General features: G+C 42.7%; 1 protein-coding gene across 2 annotated transcripts in view; it reads left to right on the top strand.

Annotated features, from left to right (window-relative positions):
* LOC132397885 (glypican-4-like) overlaps positions 1-24,161 on the top strand; it is a 166,451-nt gene that overhangs the window by 37,451 nt on the left and 104,839 nt on the right. For both annotated transcript variants that reach the window (XM_059976639.1, XM_059976641.1), the window contains one exon: positions 3,706-4,097. In XM_059976639.1, the coding sequence (XP_059832622.1) occupies positions 3,706-4,097 (392 nt within the window). The remainder of the gene's footprint in view (positions 1-3,705; positions 4,098-24,161) is intronic.

Here is a 24,161-nt window from a genome sequence, read left to right as displayed (position 1 = left end):
CCTGCCCCTATTTTTTATGTTTCTGTGTTTAACCACTCTGAATAAAAAACCTTCCTCTAATATCCCCCTTGATCTTCCCACCTCTTACGTTAAAGCCATGTCCTCTTGTATTGAGCAGTGGTGTCCTGGGGAAGAGGCACTGGCTGTCCACTCTTATCTATTTCTCTTAATATTTTGTATACCTCTATCATGTCTCCTCTCATCCTCCTTATCTCCAAAGAGTAAAGCCCTAGCTCACTTAATCTCTGATCGTAATACGCACACTCTAAACCAGGCAGTATCCTGGTAAATCTCCTCTGTACCCTTTCCAATGCTTCCACATCCTTCCTATAGTGAGGCGACCAGAACTGGACACAGTACTCCCAAGTGTGGCCTAACCAGAGTTTTATAGAGCTGCATCTTTACATTGCATCTCTTAAACTCTATCCCTCGACTTATGAAAGCTGATACCCCATAAGCTTTCTTAACTGTCCTATCTACCTGTGAGGCAACTTTCAGGGATCTGTGGACATGTACCCCCAGATCCCTCTGCTCTTCCATTATGGAGTATCCTGCCATTTACTCATCGCCAGAGGCTCAGCTATCTCCTCCCTCGTCTACCACAGTAGCCTGGGGTACATCTCATCTGGGCCCAGTGACTTATCCAACTTGATGCTTTCCAAAAGCTCCAGCACATCCTCTTTCTTAATATGTAACCATATAACAATTACAACACGGAAACGCCATCTCAGCCCTTCTAGTCCCTGCTGAACGCTTACTCTCACCTAGTCCCACTGGCCCGCACTCAGCCCATAACCCTCCATTCCTTTCCTGTCCATATACCTATCCAATTTTACTTTAAATGACAATACTGAACCTGCCTCTACCACTTCTACTGGAAGCTCGTTCCACACAGCTACCACTCTCTGAGTAAAGAAATTCCCCCTCGTATTACCCTTAAACTTTTGCCCTCAACTCTTAACTCATGTCCTCTTGTTTGAATCTGCCTTACTCTCAATGGAAAAAGCCTATCCACGTCAACTCTATCTATCCCCCTCATAATTTTAAATTACCTCTATCAAGTCCCCCCTCAACCTTCTACGCTCCAAAGAATAATGACCTAACTTGTTGAACCTTTCCCTGTAACTTAGGTGCTGAAACCCAGGTAACATTATAGTAAATCTTCTCTGTACTCTCTCTATTTTGTTGACATCTTTCCTATAATTTGGTGACCAGAACTGTACACAGTACTCCAAACAATACTCCAATCACATGCTCAAGCTTTTCAATCTGGTGCAAGTCTTCACTATTATCACCAAGAGGCTTTTCCATAGTGAATACTGAAGTAAAATGTTCATTAAGTACCTCTGCTATTTCCTCTGGTTCCATACATAATTTCCTATTGTCACATTTGATAGGTTCTATTCTTTCATGTCTTATCCTCCTGCTCTTCACATACTTGTAGAATGCCTTGGGGTTTTCCTTAATTCTGTCCATGAAGGCCTTTTCATGGCCTCTTCTGGCTCTCCTAATTTCCTTCTTAAGCTCCTTCCTGTTAGCCTTATAATCTTTTAATCTTTAACATTTACCTAGCTTTATAAACCTTTTGTTAAGCTTTGCTTTTCTTCTTGACCAGATTTATTACAGCCTTTGTGTACCATGGTTCCTGCACCCTATCATAACTTCCCTGTCTCAATGGAACGTACCTATGCAGAACTTCACACAAATATTCCCTGAACATTTGCCACATTTCTTCCATACTTTTCCTTGAGAACATCTGTTTCCACTTTAAACTTCCGTTTTCCTGCCTGATAGTCTCATAATTCCTCTTACTCCAATTAAACACTTTTCTGTTCCTATCTCTCTCTAATGCTATCGTAAAGGAGATAGAATTATGATCACCATCTCCAAAATGTTCTCCCACTGAGAGATCACTGACACCTAACTAGGTTCATTTCCCAATACCATATCAAGTACAGCCTCTCCTGTTGTAGGCTTATCTACATATTGTGTCAAGAAACCTTCCTGTACACATCTAACAAACTCCACCCCACCTAAACTCCTCACTCTAGGGAGATGCTAATCTATATTTGGGAAATTAAAATTGTCCATCACGACAGCTCTGTTATTATTACACCTTTCCAGGATCTGTTTCCCTATCTGCTCCTTGATATCCCTGTTACTATTGGGCGGCTTATAAAAAACACCAGTAAAGTTATTGACCCCTTCCTGTTCCTAATCTCCACCTACAGAGAGTCCATAGACAATCCCTCCATGACGTTCACCTTTTCTGCAGCCATGACACTATCTCTGAACAACAATGCTACGTCCCCACCTCTTTTGCCTCCCTCCCTGTCCTTTCTGATACATCTAAAACCCAGCATTTGAAGTAACCATTCCTGTCCCTGAGCCATCCAGGTCTCTGTAATGGCCACCACATCATATCTCCAAGTACTGATCCATGCTCTAAGCTCATCTGCTTTTTTCACAACACTCCTTGCATTAAAATAGACACATCTCAAGCCTTCTGTCTTAGCACATCCCTTCTCGATCACCTACCTATTCTCCCTCACACCCTGTCTCCTATCTTTCTCTATTTGAGAGCCAGTCGCCTCTTCCCCAGTCTCTTCAGTTTGGCACCTGAGAACATTTCTATCACATACAAACCTTTGATTTCTGTCCACACAAGCAGTCCTCGCATGACCTTTATCCTCTTCCACCTCACCATCTGCTCTTAACACTCTGGTTCCCCTCCCCCTGCAAATCTAGTTTAAACCCCCTGGAGCAGCACTTGCTAATCTACCCACAAGGATGTTAGTCCCCTTCCAGTTCATGTGCAACCTGTCCCACCTTCCCTGGAGCAACAAGGAGCAAGAAATTGGTCGCTGGAGGAATTCAACTTATTGAGCAGCAGCTCTGGAGGGAAATGGACATTTAGTCTGCACAGGTGCTGCCTGACACTCTTGAGTTCCTCCATCTTCTTGTTCATTACTCCAGACTCTAGCACCTAGAGTCCTTTTTCTGTGTGAAGGTAGTTAGTGGTGATTGGGATAGGTTTGTGTCACTGAAAACCAGGAAAGGACAGCCCGATTAAGGAACTATGCCTGTGCATTTAGTCAAAAGGCACAAGAAAGAATATTTAAGGGTTAAGAAGCAAAAATCAAGCAGGTCTCTTGAGAACTCTAAGGCAGCCAGGGAGGGACTGAAGAGCTAACGTTGGATTAAGTGGGTGGGGGGGAATCACAATGTGTATGTGAAGAACATGAGGATGACTAGCTGAGGGCAGGACTGTTCAGGGATAAAGGGGGAAATGTGCCTGGAAGAAGAGGAGGTAAGGGAGCTTGTAATAGTTTAATTCCCCAATATACATCACTATACACTTGTCCAAGTTAAATTTCATCTGCCACTCTTCTCTCACTTTCCCAGTTGAGTCACATGCTGATGTTGATTTGAACAACCTGTTCACTATGACACCATTTTTGATGTCTTCAATAAATTTACTGATCACTCCCATCTGATGAGAAATCAGCTAACACTATAGCAAGTGAGAACAAATGCAGGGAGCATGTGTGTGATTGCTCGCAAATTCTGACAGGTCCTAAAGACCTACTTGACTGTTTAATCTGCCAGGTATGTCTCATTATCATCTTAATGTTAATTAATGCTTGAGATCTGTTTACTTTAATCAGTTGTCACCTAATAATAGATGCTAATTTATTTCCACAGAATTTTTCAAGGAGTTATTGGATAATGCTGAGAAATCCTTGAATGATATGTTTGTACGTACTTACGGCCAGGTTTATAAGAAAAACTCTGACGTGTTCCAGGATCTGTTTAAGGAGCTGAAGAAGTACTATCTGGCTGGAAATCGAAACCTGGAAGACATGTTGAATGATTTTTGGGCTTGTCTCCTAGAGCGGATGTTTCAGTTGATGAATCCTCAGTACCATTTCACAGAAGAGTACTTGGATTGTATTAGTAAATATACAGAACAGCTGAAGCCATTTGGAGATGTGCCCCGCAAACTGAAGCTTCAAGTGACCAGGGCATTTATTGCTGCTCGAACATTTGCACAAGGCCTTCGAGTTGCAAGAGATGTAGTGAGCAAAGTATCCATAGTAAGTAAATTGTTCCTTTTATCATTACAAATGTTGTTACTTTAGTATTTACGAAATACTAGATGTGGAACAGAGGGATCTAGGAATACAGATACAAAATTCCCTAAGAGTGGCGTCACAGGTAGATAGGGTGGTAAAGAGAACTTTTGGTACATTGGCCTTTATAAATCAAAGTATTGAGTATAAGAGTTGGAATGTTATGGTGAGGTTGTATAAGGCATTGGTGAGGCCAAATTTGGAGTATTGTGTGCAGTTTTGTTCACCGAATTACAGAAAGGATACAGAAAGGTTGAGGGAGTGCAGAGGTTTACGAGGATGTTGCCAGGACGTGAGAAACTGAGTTACAGAGAAAGGTTGAATAGGACTTTATTCCCTGGCGTGTAGAATAATGAGGGGAGATCTGATAGAGGTATATAAAATTATGAAGGGTATAGATAGAGTGAACGTAAGCAGGCTTTTTCCACTGAGGCTAGGGGAGGGAGAAAAACAGAGGACATGGGTTAAGGGTGAAGGTGGAAAAGTTCAAAGGGAACATTGGGGGGGCTTCTTCACACAGTGGTGGGAGTGTGGAATGAGCTGCCAGATAAAGTAGTAAATGTGGGCTCACTTTTAACATTTAAGAAAAACTTGATGAGAGGTCTATGGAGGGATATGGTGCAGGTCAGTGGGACTAGGCAGAAAAATGGTTCGGCACAGCCAAGAAGGGCCAAAAGGCCTGTTTCTGTTCTGTAATGTTCTATGGAAATAAAATCACATCCAGCCATTGATATTCATCATTTTATGAATGAATTGTGCTCTGGCTCTTCCCAGGGACAGGTGAATTTTCCAGAAAACACTCTGCAAGTTTTCAACTTTTCAGACCATTATAATTTGACAGTTCAGTAATTCATGCTGTTGTTTTTGCATTGCTTCCCATTATAGTATGAAAGTTATGGTCGTAATACCAACCAGGCACATTGGTGAAATATTGTAGAGTTGTGGCTAAAATAGCTTTTTTTGGCAGACTAAACCTTTGGGGATCTTTTCGAGAAATGAGAAGACACAAATAGTCCGTTCTTCCATCATGCCTGTCCCCTTGTATTCTAGAGCAATCCATACTTAACCAGTCATCATCAGCTTTGAATATTGTACATTAATAAATCTCAAACATACCATGAGCTATTTTTATTTGTATAGCTGAATATTTTTGTGCACATCTATTTTTTAATGAATGTACATTCTGTTATAGACTATGCTGCCTTACTACATTATCTATTTGTCCCGCTCAAAAGAATACATCAGCAAAGAGATAATTATGGTACTTAATTGTGAGGGTACAAGGTACTGCAGTTACTACAAGGTACTACAGTACAAGGTACTGTAGTGTCCAGAACAAAAAAGTAAAGTACTCGAACTCAGTTGGTGAAGGTAATTATGAAGGTACAAGAAACTGCAAATGGTAAAATCTGGAGCAAAATGGAGCAGAGTACTCAAGGAACTCAGTTGAAGCTGCTGTTGAGATCACTCATCTGGACTGAAGATGAAGAGTCTTGATCTGAAGGATGAACCATCCATTTCTCATCACAGTGATGACATTAACTCAGCCTTTCTCTCTCTCTGCAGATGTTATCTAGTCTGCTTAGTTATGCAGCATTCTCTTCAACATAGACCACAACTAGTGTGTCCTGCCTCATGGATTTCATTTTTCTTTCTCTACATAATTGTTATTCATTCTTCCTTGTTTACACTCCTACACCCAGATCAGTTATGATAAACACTTGCTGGGCACTAACAATCAGTACAGTTAATGCTGAAATCGCAGCAGTTCAAGCAATGGAAATTTGCCCTCATGGAATTCACAAATCACTGCCAAAAAAAAATTTGAGGTGCAGAATACAAATTAGCTCTTATAAAAACAACTAAAGGAATGCAGAATTTACTCACATCTTTTGCCATGGGGATTGTTTGCATCTCTAACTCTTAGTTTTATTTCAGTTCTCCTGCATCTGTACTATTTTACTTTTCAGTGTAGCTAGTGTTCAAGTTTAATTGTCATTCAACCATACAGGAATACGCCGAATGAAAGAGCGTAGGTCTGGGGCCAAGGTGCAAAACACAGTCATACACAGTACATGGCACATATCGCACATATAACAAGTAAACATACGGTCACACAAAAAAAGTTTCTGATTGTCATGTCCTGTAAATTGGTGCATGGGTATTGTCACCAAGAACAATCACTTCTCAGCAGTGCGCAGATGAACGTATGCACACAATCCAACTTGTCTTCCAACATGGGAAGACTGCAGGGCAACACCAGTGGGGTGGGCAACCCTCCCAGTTCAGCATGATACTGTGCCACACCGCTTCAGGCATTTCCCCTCTTGGACTGCTGCAACAGGCAAATCTGAGGCATAAGGCCTAGTCCTTACTACAGTCGAGGCAACGCAGCTTCCCAATATATCAGTGAACTGGACTTGCAGTATTTTATATTACCAGTGTTCAACATGGTCTTGTGGTCCCAAGGAAACATCCAAGGCAATCACTCGCTATTAGAAACTCACACAATGACTCTGACACCTCTCTGAAGCAAGCAACAACACAGTCTGCACCAACTCCACCTACTCTGCCAACGAGCAATTTGCTGCCGGGGTAGACCTGCATAACCTGAAGTTCTTAATGTCCAACGTTGCCTTGCAATCCTAAAAAGGACAAAAAAACCACCTTTGGTTCAATATTTATAGAAGTCAGAATTAATCAGGCCACCAGATAAATTTTTAAAAACCATGTGTCTGAAGTCTTTGCCTCTCTGCTCTACTATGAATTTGGAAATGTAATTAATTTTCAGGATAAAGTCCACCCCCCCCCCACCCCCCCCCCCCCAGTCACAGATACTGCTCGATGCACTGTGTTCCTCTAGAGGATTGTTTGTTGTTTCAGATTCCAGCATCTGCCCTTTCTTGTTTCTTTGTGGTCTGTACTCACCCCACTTGTTCCGTGACTTATAATACTTTAGCAATTCAGTGCTCAGTCTGATGCTTGTTAAGTATTGAGAGTCCACCACCTTCTGATGTGGTATGTTCTAAACTCTAACCACCCTCATCTCCTTTAACACAACCTATCCGCAAAACAAACATTTCATCCCTGGCAACATCCTAGTGAATCCCCTGTACAGCCTCTCCAGAGAAATCATGTGTTTTCAATACCAAGTTGACTCACACTACACACAATATTGCCAATGTGGCCTGACAATACTGGTATATTATGATGGTGCATATTTGGCACAGGTGCACCACAAGCCTATGTACTTAGCCCCTCTGCTCTACTCACTTTTTCTTTATGACTGAGACTAAGCACAGCTCCATTGTCATACTTATGTTTGCTGTTGTTCGCCAAGTCAAAGGTGGTGACAAATTGGCATACAGAAGGGAGATAAAAATCTGGTTGAATGGTGCCTGTTGTGATGGAAAGTAACTGGTTCTTTGAGTCTCAACAGTAGAGGCCTGGACACACACAGTTTTAATAATAAGGAATTTATTTACAAGGGGAAGTTGGGTCAACACAAGCAACTACAATACACAGGAAGCGGTGTGGGGACAGGGTACGGTTACACATACAAAGAACAAGGGAAAAGCACTACAACAGCTATCCCCCTTGACCTTGGATAGCTGCGGCACCCTTACCAGGACAAATGATAGACCTTCCCAAACATAAATTAATGCACTTACCTTCAATGTGATGGTCTGTAAGAGAGGGCTAGCCAAGGCCAAGTCTCACCTTTTAAAGCATGGGGCTGGGTGAGATAATCCAATTAAAGTGACCAATAATTTAGGTGTGCATTGATTAGTTGGGAGGGACCAAATGTTGATTGGCATGTAGAGTGTCCTCCGACCAGCCAGGTGGCAGTGCATCTGTCACGTGGCCGGTATCTCTGGATACAGTGCCACAACAACAGTCACTCATTGTTGGCAAGACCAAGGAGATGAACCATATAGGACCCTGGTCAGACCCCACTTGGAGAACTGCTCAGTTCTACTACAGGAAGGATGTGGAAACTACAGAAAGGGTGCAGAGGAGATTTACAAGGATGATTGGGGAGCACGCCTTACAAGAATAAGTTGAGTGAACTCGGCCTTTTCTCCTTGAAGCGATGGAGGATGAGGTGACCTGATAGAGGTGTAGAAGATGATGAGAAGCATTGATCATGTGGTTAGTCAGAGGCTTTTTTCCAGGGCTGAAATGGCGAGCACGAGAGGGCACAGTTTTAAGGTGCTTGGAAGTAGGTACAGAAGAGATGTCAAGGGTAAGTTTTTTATGCAGAGAGTGGTGAGTGTGTGGAGTGGGCTGCCAGCAACGGGGGTGGAGGCGGATACGATAGGATCTTTTAAGAGACTTCTGTATAGGTACATGGAGCTTCGAAAAATAGAGGGCTATGTGTAACCCTAGGTAATCTCTAAAGTAAGTACAAGTCAAGGTGAGGTAGGTTGCCTTTGTAGACAATAGACAATAGGTGTAGAAGTAGACCATTTGGCCCCTCGAGTCTGCACCGCCATTCTGAGATCATGGCTGATCATTCACTATCAATACCCAGTCCCTGCCTTGTCCCCATATCCCTTGATTCCCCTATCCATCAGATATCTATCTAGCTCCTTCTTGAAAGCATCCAGAAAATTGGCCTCCACCGTCTTCCGAGGCAGTGCATTCCACACCTCCACAACTCTCTGGGAGAAGAAGCTCTTCCTCAACTCTGTTTTAAATAACTGACCTCCTATTCTCAATCCATGCCCTCTGGTACTGGACTCTCCCAACATCTGGAACATATTTCCTGCCTCAATCCTATCAAATCCTTTAATTATCTTAAACGTTTCAATCAGATCCCCTCTCAATCTCCTCAATTCCAGCGTGTACAAGCCCAATCTCTCCAATCTCTCTGAGTAAGACAGCCCTACCATCCCAGGAATCAACCTAGTGAATCTACGCTGCACTTCCTTAATTGCCAGAATGTCCTTCCTTAAACCTGGAGACCAAAACTGTACACAATATTCCAGGTGTGGTCTCACCAGGGCCCTGTACAAATGCAAAAGGACATCCTTGCTCTTGTATTCAATTCCCCTTGTAACAAAGGCCAACATTCCATTTGCCCTCTTCACTGCCTGTTGCACTTGCTCATTCACCTTCATTGACTGGTGAACTAGGACTCCTAGGTCTCTTTGCATTTCTCCCTTACCTAACTCTACACCGTTCAGACAATACTCTGCCCTCTTGTTCCTGCTTCCAAAGTGGATAACTTCACATTTATTCACATTGAATGACATCTGCCAAGTATCTGCCCACTCACCCAGCCTATCCAAGTCTCCCTGTATTCTCCTAACGTCCTCTTCGCATGTCACACTGCCACCCAGTTTAGTATCGTCAGCAAACTTGCTGATATAGTTTTCAATGCCCTCATCTAAATCATTGACATAAATCGTAAAGAGCTGTGGTCCCTGTTTGTAGAATACAGACAGGAAGTATGTGTGTGAGGCCAGTGTTCTGTGCTCTGTGTCAGATGTGGGAAATCCGGGAGACTCCCAGACGGCCACATCTGCACTAGTTGCATCGAGCTACAGCTCCTTAGGGACTGTGTTAGGGAACTGGAGATGCAGCTCGATGATATTCGTCTGGTCAGGGAGAATGAGGAGGTGCTAGATAGGAGCTATAGGCAGGTAGTCACACTGGGACCTTGGGAGACAGATAAATGGGTAACAGTCAGGAGAGGGAAGGGCAGAAGTCAGATGCTAGTGAGTACCCCTAGTGAGTTAGGAAGGAGGTGGAGAAGCAAGACCACAAAGGTAATAATCTTGGGATTACTGCCTGTGCCACGTGACAGTGAGTATAGGAATAGAGTGATGTGGAGGTTAAATGCGTGGCTGAGGGATTGGAGCAGGAGGCAGGGTTTCAGATTTCTGGATCATTGGGATCTCTTTTGGGGCAGGAGTAACTTGTACAAAAAGGACAGGTTGCACTTGAATCCCAGGGGGACCAATATTCTGGTGGAGAGGTTTGCTCAGGCTATTGGGGAGAGTTGAAACTAGGATTGCTGGGGGGTGGGAACCAAACTGAAGAGACGGAGGAAGAGGCTTTTGGATCACAAATAGAGAAAGCTTGGAGATATTGCAAGAGGATGGATAGGCAGGTGATAGAGAAGGGATGTGCTCAGACCAATGGTTAGAGATGTGTCTATTTTAATGCAAGGAGTATTATGAACAAAGCGATGACTTAGTACGTGGATCAGTACTTGGAGCTATGATGTTGCAGCCATTACAGAGACTTGGATGGCTCGGGCAGGAATGGTTACTTTGAGTGCCAGGCTTTAGATGTTTCAGAAAGTACAGGGAAGGAGGCAAAAGAGGTGGGGGCATGGCACTGTTGATTAGGGATACAGTTGGCCCTCCTTATCTGCGGGAGGTTGGTTCCAAGACCCCCTGCGGATGCCAAAAATCATGGATGATCAAGTCCCTTATTTAACCTGGCTCAGTGTGGTGGTCTTTAGGATATAGCAAAACCCCAGACTTTATTTAACATGCTCAGTGTGGTGGACATTAGGACATGGCGGTGCAGCTCTGAATCTGCAGTGTTTCTGTTCACAAAAATAATCATGATCACGATTGAAAATAAGGTGGAAGTAATAAAACGATTGAAATGCCATCGGTCATTGGAAAAGCGTCAGGCTACAGTCGGTCAACGATCGGAACAATTTTAATGGAGCATGTGAAAGGCCCTGCCCCGATGAAAGCTACAATTATTACTAAGCAACGCAGTGGTTTAATTATTGAAATATTTATGTTTCTTAAGTGTTTTATATGTATAGAAAGGTAAAATATGTACTATATACTAAGAAAAATGTTTGACTAACTGGCGCTAAATAATACCGGATGTACCTGTTCTGGCTTCAGATCCGACCTAAAGATGGACTCAGGAATGGAACTCGTTCATAACCCGGGGACTGCCTGTACTTTTGAGTCATTTCCAGATAACTTATAATACCTAATACAACATAAATGCTATGTAAATAGTTGTTATACTGTATTGTTTAGGGAATAATGACAAGAAAAAATAGTCTGTACATGCACAACAGGAAATAATGGCTTGCAAAAAACCCAGTGCATTCTTTGTAGCGTTGTGTTTTCCAACTCAAACCTGAAGCCATCCAAGCTTCAAGAGCACTTCAAGAACAAGCATGGTGGAGCTGATGTTGAAGGACATGATGTTGGGTCATTGAAAATCAAAAGAGCTCATTTTGATTCACAAGGAACTCTTCCAAAATTAGGTTCAGTTTCTGTTGAAAAACCACTTCTTCTTGCTTCATACCAAGTGGCATATAAAGTGGCCAAATTCAAGAAGCCCTATACCGGGGGTCGGCAACCTGCGGCTCCCGAGCCATTTGTGGCTCTTTCACCTCTGTGCTGCGGCTCCCTGTGGCTTTGGGAAATAATTGGTCAGTATTTAATTAAAATGTATTTTATGTTAGTTTGTTAGCTTTTGAAATGTAATTCTAAATTTGAAGATTATGGTGATCTTGTAGAATCTAAGTGTGGCGACAGATTTCCTGCCACATCCGAAACGGCTCACAATTAGCCAGCATTCCGGCTAAGGGAGATAGCCTACGGGGGTTTGTGAGTACGCGTCTTTTGCAGCATCTGCGTCCATGGGGGCTGGGTTGAGGGAGGCTTAAAAGCAAGGCTGTTTAGTTCGAATAAAGCTATCTTTGACTGCAGTTTACTGACACCGCTACAACGTGTTTTTATCGCTGGCTGTCCAGACGGAAGGTGCTGAAACGCTTTGTCGCGTGTCTGGAAGAAGTGAAAACTTTCCTGGGCAGCAAAGGGCTCACCTTTCCTGAGCTGGAACAGCCAGAGTGGCTGGAAAAGCTACACTTCATGGTAGACATGACAGCGCACCTGAACATGCTGAACACAGCTCTTCAGGGGAAAGGACGCACAGCCCTGCACATGTTGGAGGATGTTTTGGCATTCGAGCGCAAGTTGACAGTGCTTGCCAGAGATTTACAGAAAGGCACTTTGTCTCACTTCCCCAATTTGAGAGAGTTCAAACAAGGTCACGACATGATAATTTCAGAGTATTTACATTCTGCAATCATCGCAATGCAAACATCGTTTGGGAAACGCTTCTGTGAGTTCAGAGAGGAAAAAAACACATTATCCTTCCCGGTCACTCCCCCAAGCATCGATTCATCTCTACTGAATACGACTGCATTGGCAGGTGTGAGTCAACCTGATCTTGAGATGGAACTGGCCGACATAGCCGACAAAGACATATGGGTGTCCAAGTTTAGACGCTTGACAGCAGACCTTGAAGATGTTGCCCGTCAGAAGGCCGTTCTTGCTCAGAATCACAAATGGAGTGATATTGAAAACCTTCCAAAACCGGACAAACTTGTGTTCGAAACATGGAATGCTATGCCCGACATTTATGTAAACATGAAAAAGTATGCGCTTGGAGTCCTGTCGATCTTTGGATCCACATATGTATGTGAGCAGGTGTTCTCCAACATGAACTTTATTAAAATCAAACATCGCGCACGCCTCACAGATGACAGCTTGCGATCCTGTGTAAAGATGAAGGTGACGTCATACAGCCCTGATGTGCAGACGCTGTGCGCTGAGGTCCAGGAGCAGAAATCCCATTAACCAAGTATGATAAATATTTTAATTGCCTATTATTTTATGTATATTCATATTTTTTCATTGTTCAGTGAAATAGTCCTTTTATTTTTCAGGCTGACAGCTGGCTGATGTTATTTTTGGTTTGCTGCTGGCGGAAAATTTAAGTTCAGCGTTTTTCATAAATACAAGAAGGACTCAAATAGACATTGAGTATTTTACTTAAAAGTAACTTTCAACCCAACGTCTTTTTTTCGGAGTTCAAAATGTTTTTGTTGCATGCAGAAATGTAATTTCGTTTTCTCTGCAGGAGTTCATCAATTTCATAAATGCAACACATTATAGTTTGTTTATACATAGCATAAAGGCAAAAAAAACGTTGTATGCAGTGTTATTTCATTTTAAATGTCAAACGGGTTTTGCGGCTCCCAGTGTTTTCTTTTCTGTGGGAAACGGGTCCAAGTGGCTCTTTCAGTGGTAAAGGTTGCTGACCCCTGCCCTATACAATTGCGGAAGATTTCATCAAGCCACGTGCACTGGAAATGGCAACAATTATCCTGGGCAAAAAAGCAAGGAAAAAATTTGAACAGGTGCCCCTATCAAATAATGTCCTTCACAACCAAATCAGTGATTAGAGTGAAGATATTTTGGACCAAGTCATCTCAGATGTTAGAGCTAGTCCTCTTAAAATCTCTATTCAGTTGGATGAGTCAACTGATGTCTCCAGTTGTAGTCAAGTCATCACATTAGTGAGGTATGTCAATGATGGTGCTGTGAAGGAAGATTTCCTGTTTTGTAAAGGTCTGAAAACAAACACAACTGCAAAGTATGTGATGCAGCTGGTGAAAGACATCTTTGCCAAACATGATTTTGATAACAAAGTCATTGGTTCTGTGTGCACTGATGGGGCACCTGCAGTGCTTGGAAATTAATCTGGCTTTTCTGCATTGATGAAAAAGGAGATTCCAGACTTGCAAGTTACTTATTGTTTTCTTCATCGGCATGCTTTGGCATCAAACACATTGCCTCCAAATTTGAAGAAAGTTGTTGATACTTGTGTGAAGATGACCAACTGGATTGGGGGCGTGCTTTGGACAATCTGAGAAATGAGCATTCAGTTTTGGTTTTCCACACTTTGTCCGTTGGTTGTCACGAGGACAAGCTTTAACCCGCTTCTTTGAACTGCGGGAAGAAATCAAAGTTTTTCTGGAGGAGTGTGAAAGTGATCTGGTTGGGGCAATGGAATCACAGGAATTCGCCCAAATACAGGCTTACTTAGCTGACCTTTTCACTCGTATGAATGACCTGAGTGTTTCTTTTCAAGGAAAAGGGATAAACATATTGAAGGCTTGTGAAAAGTTGAATGCCTTCAAAGAAAAGTTACTCCTTTGGCGTCGAAGGATGGAAAGAAGCAGTCTCTCAAATTTTCCTTCACTAGAAGAAATGGTTGATGATGCTGGATCCATAACTCCTACTGTGTGTGAAGAAATTGTGCCTCATTTAGAAATGCTGTCAGAATCATTTGATGGATATTTTGCTGCTGGAGACCTGAAGATTTCAGAAGAATGGATCATGAATCCATATTCCTACAATTTGGAGAAAATGTCAGATAATGAAGAGCTGAAGGAAGATCTTACTGATTTGTGGACAAATTGAACTTTTGAAATGCAATTTGAAAGCAAGACTTTGGAGTAGTTTTGGTGTGCAGCACTGGATATGTTCCCAAGACTTGGTGGAAAAGCACTCTATGTCCTCACTCCATTTGCAACAACATACTTGTGTGAATCTGGATTCAGTTCTCTTTTGTCAATCAAGACAAAATCTAGGAATCGCCTGAATCCACAGGCAGACCTGCGGATCACAGTCAGCAAGAGAGTTCCACGTTTTGACAAAATCATGAATGAGAAGCAGGAGCAAAGAAGTCATTGAATTTTATGTTCACAATTGGGATTGATTTTACTGTTTACAATTTTTTCTGAATAAATTAGAATCTAATTGCTCAGCTTATATTTGCATTTTATGCACTGAATTAAGCTTTTTTTTTAAGTTCAGTTTGTTCACCCGTAGTATTGTATGTGGTTCAAAAATTAGAAATTAGACTTCTTCATCTTCAAATGTGATATTACTTTTGTAGGGGGTGTGACCATTAATCAAACATTTCCTAGTGGTGTGGGGCATAGAAAAGGTTGGGAACCACTGGTCTAAATGCATCAATGTGCAACTGGGTGTTGGACTTCCTAAAGAACAGATTTCAGATGGTCTGGCTACACAAGTACTCTTCCCTCCATGTCATCCTAAACACGTGTGGCCCCAGGGCTGTATGCTGAGCCCACTGATGTACACTCTGCTTACGCATGACTGCATAGCCAAGCACCCAAGCGATCACATTGTCCAGTACACCGATGACATGACAATGGTAGGGCTCATCAACCACTTTACATCACACCACAGCAACAGAAATTGCAAGCACTAGAAAGCATCGCTGCTTTGTACGGAAACTGCACTGCGATGGACGGGAAGGCTTTACAACAGGTAGTTAACACAGCCCAGTGCATCACTGGCAACGGCCTCCCTGCCATCAAAGAGATATATAGAGAAAGGTCGTGGAAAAGCGTCAGTAACATGAAGGATCCCACCCACCCTGCTTATAGACTGTTTGCTCCTCCCTTCAGGGAGGAGGCCACGCTAGGACTGCCAGACTCAAAAACAGTTACTTTCCGCAAGCAGTAAAACTGATCCACAGCTTCACTCACTTACTCCACCACTACCTTTTTATTTCCTGTTTATCACCTTATCCACAAGCAATCAATCAATCTATATATATAAAAGCTGTATTATGTATCTATATTTATTGTGTTTTTAAAAATTATTATTGTTTTGTGTTTTTTTGTGTGCTGCATTGGAAATGGAGAAACAATTATTTATTTCTCTTTTACACTTGTGTACAGGAAATAACATTATTTGAATATTGAATTAGGAAATTGAAGGTGGAGAGAGTCAGTAACTTTAAATTCTTTGGTGTTATCATATGAGAGGACCTGTTTTGGGACCAGCATGCAAGTGCCATTACAAAGAAGGCATGGCATCACCTCTATTTTTTTAAGAAGTTTGCACAGATTTGGCATGTCATCTAAGGTTTTAACAAACTTCTACAGATGCACTGTGGTGCGTACCCTGACTGATTGCATCACGGCCAGATATTGAAACACTAGGAAAGTCTACAAAAAATCTGGATAATTGCAAATGTCACTCCACTCTTGAATAAGGAAAGAAGGCAAAAGAAAGGAAATTATAGGCCAGTTAGCCTAACCTCAGTGGTTGGGAGAGTGTTGAGGTCCATTATTAAGGACGAGGTTTCAAGATACTTGGAGACTAATGTTAAAATCAAAGTCAGCATGGTTTCTGCAAAGGGAAATCTTGCCTGACAAATCTGTTAGAATTCTTCGAGGAAGTAAAAGGTAGGGTGCACAAAGGAGAGGCAATGGACGCCATTTAGATTTTCAGAAGGCATTTGATAAGATGTCTTACATGAGGCTGCTGAACAAGATAAAAACCTATGGCATGGATAGAGGAACGGCTGACAAGCAGGAGGTCGTGATTGGAAATAAAGATGGCCTTTTCTGATTGGCTGTCAGTGACCAATGGTGTTCCTCAGGGGTCAGTATTAGGATCACTACTTCTCACATTGTTTGTCATTGATTTAGATAGTGGAATTGATGGCTTTGTGGCAAAGTCTGCAGATGATATGAAGACAGGTGGAGGGGTAGCTAGTGCTGAGGAAGCAATGCGATTGCAGCGGGACTTAGACAGAAAGAATGGGCAAAAGAGTGGCAGGTGGAATATGGTGTTGGGAAATGTATGATAATGCTTTTTGGCAAAAGGAACAATGTGCTGAAGTAAGAATTTTTTTTTAACCAGAGTGGTGATTTTATGGAATGCTCTGCCACAGACTGCGGTGGAAGTCAATTCTGTGGGTATGTTCAAAGCGGAAGTTGATATATCCTGATTGGCCGGGGCATCAAGGGATATGGTGATAGGGCAGATGTATGGGATTGAATGGGATCCAGGATCAGCAATGATAAAATGGTGGAGTGGACTTGATGGGGTGAAAAGCATAATTCTGCTCCTACGTCATATGGTCTTATAGTCTTCACTTCTGTCACCAGGAATGTTACAGGAGCCTCAGGACCCACATCACCGGGTTTAAGAACAGTTTTACCCCTCAACCATCAGGTTCTTGAATCAGTGTGGATAGCTTCACTTACCTCAACTCTGAACTGATTCCACAACCCATATACTCACTTTCAAAGGCTGTATAACACACAAGTTCTCAGTTATTTATGTACATATTTATTATTAATATTTGTTTTTGTATTTTCACAGTTAGTTTTTTCACAGCTTGGTTGTTTCAGTCTTTGTGTGTAGTCTTTCATAGATTTTGTTGTGTTTCTTTGTTCTGTGAATGCCTGCAAGAAAATTAAGCTCAGGTGATATATAGGTACTTTGATATTAAATTTACTCTCAACTTTGAATTATTTGTTGTTTTCACCTGGCTTGAGTCGCAGTAAAATAATTGTTTTATAAACGTGCCTTGACTTTGTGGCTCTTATACACTGCCCTGGCTAATGAAGACAAACACTATGTTTGTGTTTGCCATCCGATGTACTGGGCTTAGTCCCTTCAAGTATTTATACACCAAGGTCCTTCTGATAATAAATTTACTTTGAACTTTGAACATTAGGGCCTGAGGGAGTATTGAACAAAGTACATACACGCCATATTCACATAGACCATAAGATATAGGAGTAGAAGTATTTGGCCCATTGAATCTGCTCCGCCATTTAATCATGGGCTGATACAATTCTTCCAGTCATCCTCACTCCCCTGCCTTCTCCCCCTACCCTTTAATGCCCTGGCTAATCAAGAACATATCTATTTCTTCCTTAAATGCACCCAATGACTTGACTTCCACAGCTGCTCGTGTTAACAAAGCATAAACTACCCCGAACCACAGTAGAATCAACGAGAGACCACACCAACAGGGTGGACAACCAATGTGCAAAAGACCACAAACTGTGCAAATACAAAAAGAAGAAGAGGAAATATATAAATAAGCAATAAATATTGAGAACAAGAGATGAAGAGTGCTTGGAAAGTGAGTCCATAGGTTGTGGAAACTCTTCAATGATGCATAAGTGAAGTTATCTCCTCTGGTTCAAGAGCCTGATGATTCAGGGGTAATAACTTCCTGAACCTGGTGGACTGGCCTCCTGTCCCTCCTTCCTGATGGGAGCAGCGAGAAGAGTTCCTGGGTGGTAGGGGTCCCTGATGATGGATGCTGCTTTCCTGCAACAATGTTTTGTGTTGTAGTGCACAAGGGTGTGGAGGGCTCTACCCGAGATGGACTGGGCCATACTTTTTGTATGATTTTGAATGGACTCCAATAGTCTATTGTACCACTGTGCCTGTTCCCTTATTTACTAGATCAATCCAAACTCAACAGTCAGTCATCCTCAGCTTTGAATATTTATGCACGTTTCACCTCTACACTACTATGAAACTTTCTATATACACTTATACATTTTATTTGCATCGTTAAATATTTATGTTAGTATACATCTGAGTGAATGCATAATCTAAGAAAAACTAAGTAACATGCCTTAGCAACTACCACCCAGTGGCTCTGACATCCAGCATGATGAGTACTTCAAGAAGCCTGTCAGGACAATGGTCTTTCACTCGATATCTTCAAAACAAGAGAGCTGGTCATTGACTTCGGGAAGGGTGGTGTACATGCTGCTCTCTACATCAACAGTGCTGAGGTTGAGAACTTAGGGGTGAACATCACCAATATTCTGTTTTGGTCCAGTCACATAGAAATTATGGCCAAGAAGGCTCGCAAAGATTTCCTCAGAAGCTAAAGAAATTGGTAAGTCAACATGTCCCTGTTGATTTTTTTATATATGGATCCACCATAGAAAGCATTCTGTCTAGATGCATATTAGCTTGGTATGACAATGCTTTGAGCATGACTGCAAGCAACTGCATCTCAGCACATCATGGAAACCATGGACTCTATTTCTCTGTCCTTCAGGAAAACAGCCAGCATTATCAAAGACCCCACCCACCCCAGGGGGCCTCTCTTTGTGTGAGTGGGAGATGGCAAAGGGTCTTGTACTGATGTTATCGGCGTCGAAATGTGTAGTGACAGTTGTGGGCTGCCCTTAGCTCAATTTGGGTGTGTTGGTTGTTAATAAAACCAAAGCATACACTCTGTGACTTGAATCCTCTTGTTTGTTGCTGCTTGTGTTCTGCTGAACATTGTGGCCATGCTATCTATATTGGTGCCAGAATGTATAACAATATTTGCAAACTGCCTCCGCATCCCTGGGTGTGTTGGTTGTTAATGCAAAAGATGCATTCTGATGTATGTTTCAATATACTATACATGTGTTAAATAAATCTGAGTCTGAACAGTCTCTCTTCTTGTCACTGGGCAGAAGATATAAAGGCTCGCCTGAAAGCACATACCACTAGTTCGAAGACGGCTTCTATACTGCTGTTATCAGACTACTAAATGCTTCCTGGTACTATAAGATGGACTCATGACTTCACAATCTACCTCGTTATGATCTAGCACATTGTTTACCTGCACTGCATTTTTCATTAGTTTTTACACTTTATTCTATATTCTATTATTGTTTTACCTTGTTCTACTCAAAGCACTGTGTAATGATTTGATCTGTATGAACAGTCTACAAGACAAGCTATTCATTGTATTTCAGTACATGTGACAATAAACCAATTTTAGTTCTTATCTATGGTGGAGTATTTTGCTTAAATAGAGTAGATATTCAGTCTCTTTCCCTAGAGTAGTGAAGTTTAAAACTAGATGATATTGATTTGTGCAAAGAAAACAAAGTGGACCTGAGAGAGAAGTTTTTCACATGTGAGTTGTGGGTATATGGAACTCGCTTCAGAGAAAGTGTTTGAGCAGGTATAATTATAACATTTAAAATGGCATTTAGACAGGTTCATGGGCACGAGAAGGAAAGTGACTAGCTCAGGAAGGAATCTTGGTTGATACAGACAGGGTGGTCAAAGAGCTGGTTTTGGTACTGTAGTAATCTGACTCTTTGAACCCTTGAGTTTGATTGTGAAATGTTGGATTAGATAAGCAAAGGTGAAAGTGTTATTTGAGTTTAACAACACTAATCCTGGATGAATCATGTATTCAAATATGTTTGAAAGCAGTACAGTAGAGGATTAAATGGAGGGTGGGCAATAAAAATTTGTGTGGATAGAAAGTAAATGTTGGAGATGGGAGGCAGATGGATAACTGAGTGAACAGTACTGGCTATGAGGGATGTTTGGAGGAAGTAGATGTTGAGCGTCTAAATTAATAGAATTTGGAAATGCTTTGCAGTCAGGTAGCATACAGTTAACATTAATGTTAAATGTGTGAAATATTGGAATAATAAGCTTATTAAATGAACCTTAAGGGTTTACCGCCCTTGAAAGCCTTGCCAGGCTTAGATGAAATGTATCCCTAGTTGTTAAAAGAAGCAAGAGAAGAACTTTCCCTGAGCATCAAGTTGCTGTTAGCTGCAGAGCTGTTGCCAGAGAAAGGAAGGACAGCTAGCTTTTATTTGAAAAAGAAGGAAGTAATAAACTATTTAATTACAGCAAAGTTAGTTTAAAATTACTAGTGTAAAATGAGTCAGGTACTGTGTAAGCCTATGACTAGCAGTGTTCTACCCTGCTCAGTATGTAGTCCCTTGCTTTTTGTTGCTTAGAACCATAGAACATTACAGCACAGAAACAGGCCTTTTGGCCCTTCTTGGCTGTGCTGAACCATTATTCTGCCTAGTCCCACTGACCCACACCTGGACCATATCTCTCCATACACCTCTCATCCATGTACCTGTCCAAGTTTTTCTTAAATGTTAAAAGTGAGCCCGCATTTACCACTTCATCTGGCAGCTCATTCCCCACTCACACCACTCTCTGTGTGAAGAAGCTCCACCTAATGCTCCCTTTAAACTTTTCCCCCTTCACCATTAACCCATGTCCTCTGATTTTTTTCTCCCCTTGCCTCAGTGGGGAAAAAAAACACAAAGTACATTGCAGATGCTGTACAAACAAGCTGGAGGAACTCAGCAGGTTGGGCAGCATCCGTTGAAACGAGCAGTCAACGTTTTGGGCCGAGACCCTTCATCAGGACTGAAGAAGGAGGGGGCAGGGGCCCTATAAAGAAGGTGGGGAGAGGGTGGAAGGTGCCAGGTGAAAAACCAATCAGAGGAAAGATCAAGGGGTGGGGAAGGGAAAGCAGGGAGGGGATAGGCAGGAAAGGTGAAGAAGGAATGTAAGCGGAAAGCACTATGGGTAGTAGAAGAAGGCAGAATCATGAGAGAGGTAATAGGCAGCTGGAAGAGGAGGCAGAGTGAAAGTGGGAAGGGAGAGGAGGGAATTACTGGAAGGTGGAGACTACCCAGACAGTATATGAGGTGTTGCTCCTCCAACCTGAGTTTGGCTTCATCAGGGCAATAGAGGAGGCCATGTATGGACATATCCGGAAAGATGCCCAGTTCCTCCGTCTCCACTGCATTTGCTCCCAGGATGAGGCTTTCCGTTCCAGGATACCTCAAACATCCTCTTTTTTTTAAGAATCGTGGTTTCCCTTCTGCTGTCATCAATGATGCCCTCACCAGCATCTCCTCCATTTCCCGCACTTCGGCCCTCACCCCATTCTCTCGTCACCACAACAGGGACCGTGTTCCCCTTGTCCTCACCTATCACCCCACCAGCCTCCAGATCCAGCATATTATCCTCCACAATTTCCACCACCTTCAACAGGACCCCACCACTAAGCACATCTTTCCCTCTCTACCCCTCTCTGCTTTTCAGAGGGTTCATTCCCTCCACATCTGCCTGGTCCACACGTCCCTCCCCACAGATCTCCCACCTGGTACTTATCCCTGCAAGTATAAGTGATACACCTGTCCCTACACCTCCTCTCTTACCACCATTCAGGGCCCCAAGCAGTTCTTCCAGGTGAGGCAACACTTCACTTGAGTCTGTTGGGGTCACCTATTGTATCCGGTGTTCCTGGTGTGGCCTCCTCTACATTGGCAAGACCCGACGCAGTTTGGGGGACCGCTTTGTCAAGCACCTCCACTCCGTCCACCAGAACAGACAGGATCTCCCGGTTGCCACCTACTTCAACTCTGCTTCACATTCCCATTTGGATATGTCCATACAAGGCCTCCTCTACTGCCATGATGAGGTCAAACTCAGGTTGGAGGAACAACACCTCATATACAGTCTGAGTAGTTTCCAGCCCCTTGGTATGAACTTCGAATTCTCCAACTTCCGGTAATTCCCCCCTCTCCCTTTCCCCATCCCACTTTCACTCTGCCTCCTCTTCCAGCTGCCTATCACCTCTCGCATGATTCTGCCTTTTTCTACTACCCATAGTGCTTTCCGCTTACATTCCTTCTTCACCTTTCCTGCCTATCCCCTCCCTGCTTTCCCTCCCCCACCCCTTGATCTTTCCTCTGATTGGTTTTTCACCTGGCACCCTCCCCCCTCCCCTCCACCTTCATTATAGGGCCCCTGCCCCCAAATTCTTCAGTCCTGACGAAGGGTCTCGGCCCGAAATGTTGACTGCTCGTTTTAATGGATGCTGCCCAACCTGTTGAGTTTCTCCAGCTTGTTTGTACTCAGTGGAAAACGACTGCTTGCATTCACTCTATCTATACCCATCATAATTTTATATACCTCTATCAAGTCTTCTGTCATTCTTCCACGCTGCAGGGAATAAAGTCCTAACCTATTCAGCCTTTCTCTGTAACTTAGTTTCTCAAGTCCTGGCAACATCCTTGTAAACCTTCTCTGCACTCTTTCAATCTTATTAATATCCTTCCTGTAATTCGGTGACCAAAACTGCACACAATACTCCAAATTCAGCCTCACCAATACCTTATACAACCTCACCATAACATTCCAACTCTTATACTCAATACTTTGATTTATAAAGGCCAATGTACCAAAAGCTCTCTTTTAAGCTATCTACCTGTGACGCCACTTTTAGGGAATTTTGTATCTGTATTCCTAGATCCCTCTGTTCTACTGCACTCCTCAGTGCCCTACCATTTACCTTGTATGTTCTACCTTGGTTTTTCCTTCCAAAGTGCAATACAGGTAGTCCCCGAGTTATGAACGTGCGACTTACGGACAACTTGTACTTACGAACCAAGGAAGGAGAACACCGTCCGCCATTTTAAGTCGTTGCCATTGACATTGTGTTGAATGTTTAACTTTGTATTTGGCTTAAATTTTTCTTAGTAAGGTTTACCCTGACCCCGGTCTGATCAGCTGGTGGCGCAGTGAGATCAGCAAGTTCGATTCAATGACATACCACTCCCGTGCCGGGTTGATGCCGATCCAGTGACTTCCGTACCATCCGTGCCAGGTTGATATCGAGCTCGCAACTCGACCTCATTAAAAAAAAACACTACCACCTCCAGTTTAGATACCCACGTGGAATATTGTGGAGGATCAAAAACCCAGCACAGCCCCCACTTGTCCCATTTAGCCTGCCTCAGTGTGGTTGTCCTGAGGACCCAGCGAACCTCGGGAGCCGGCAGAGGTCGGGTCCCGCTGCCCGCAGTGTTTCTGTTCCATTGACGGGAAGCTATTGCGATTGAAAATAAAGTGGAAATAATAAAGCATTTGGAAAGAGGTGAAACGTCATCAGTCATTGGAAGAGCATTAGGCTACAGTCAGTCAACGATAGGAACAATTTTAAAGGATAACGGATAAATTGAGAATAATGGAGCATGTGAAATGCCCTGCCCCGATGAAAACTACAATTATTACTAAGCAACGCAGCGGTTTAATTATTGGAATACATACATTTCTTAAGTGTTTTATATGCATAAAAAGGTAAAATATATACTATATACTAAGACAAACATTTGACAAACTGGCGCTAAGTAATACTGGATGTACTTGTTCTGACTTGCATACAAATCCAACTTAAAGACGGACCCAGGAACGGAACTCTTACGTAACCCGGGGACTGCCTGTACCTCACACTTGTCTGTATTAAACTCAATCTGCCATTTTTCAGCTCATTTTTCCAGCGGGTCCAGATCCCTCTGCAAGCTTTGAAAACCTTCCTCACTGTCCTCTACACCTCCAATCTTTGTATCATCAGCAAATTTGCTGATCCAATTTACCACATTATCATCCAGTTCATTGAGATAGATGACAAATAGCAATGGATCCAGCACTGATCCCTGTGGCACACCACAAGTCACAGGCCTCTACTCGGAGAAGCAATCCTCCACTACCACTCTCTGGCTTCTTCCATTGAGCCAATGTCTAATCCAATTTACTACCTCACTATGTATACCTA

Source organism: Hypanus sabinus, chromosome 8, assembly GCF_030144855.1.
Source record: "Hypanus sabinus isolate sHypSab1 chromosome 8, sHypSab1.hap1, whole genome shotgun sequence".
In the NCBI taxonomy this organism is placed as follows: Eukaryota; Metazoa; Chordata; class Chondrichthyes; order Myliobatiformes; family Dasyatidae; genus Hypanus; species Hypanus sabinus.
This window is presented reverse-complemented; position numbering and strand designations above follow the sequence as displayed.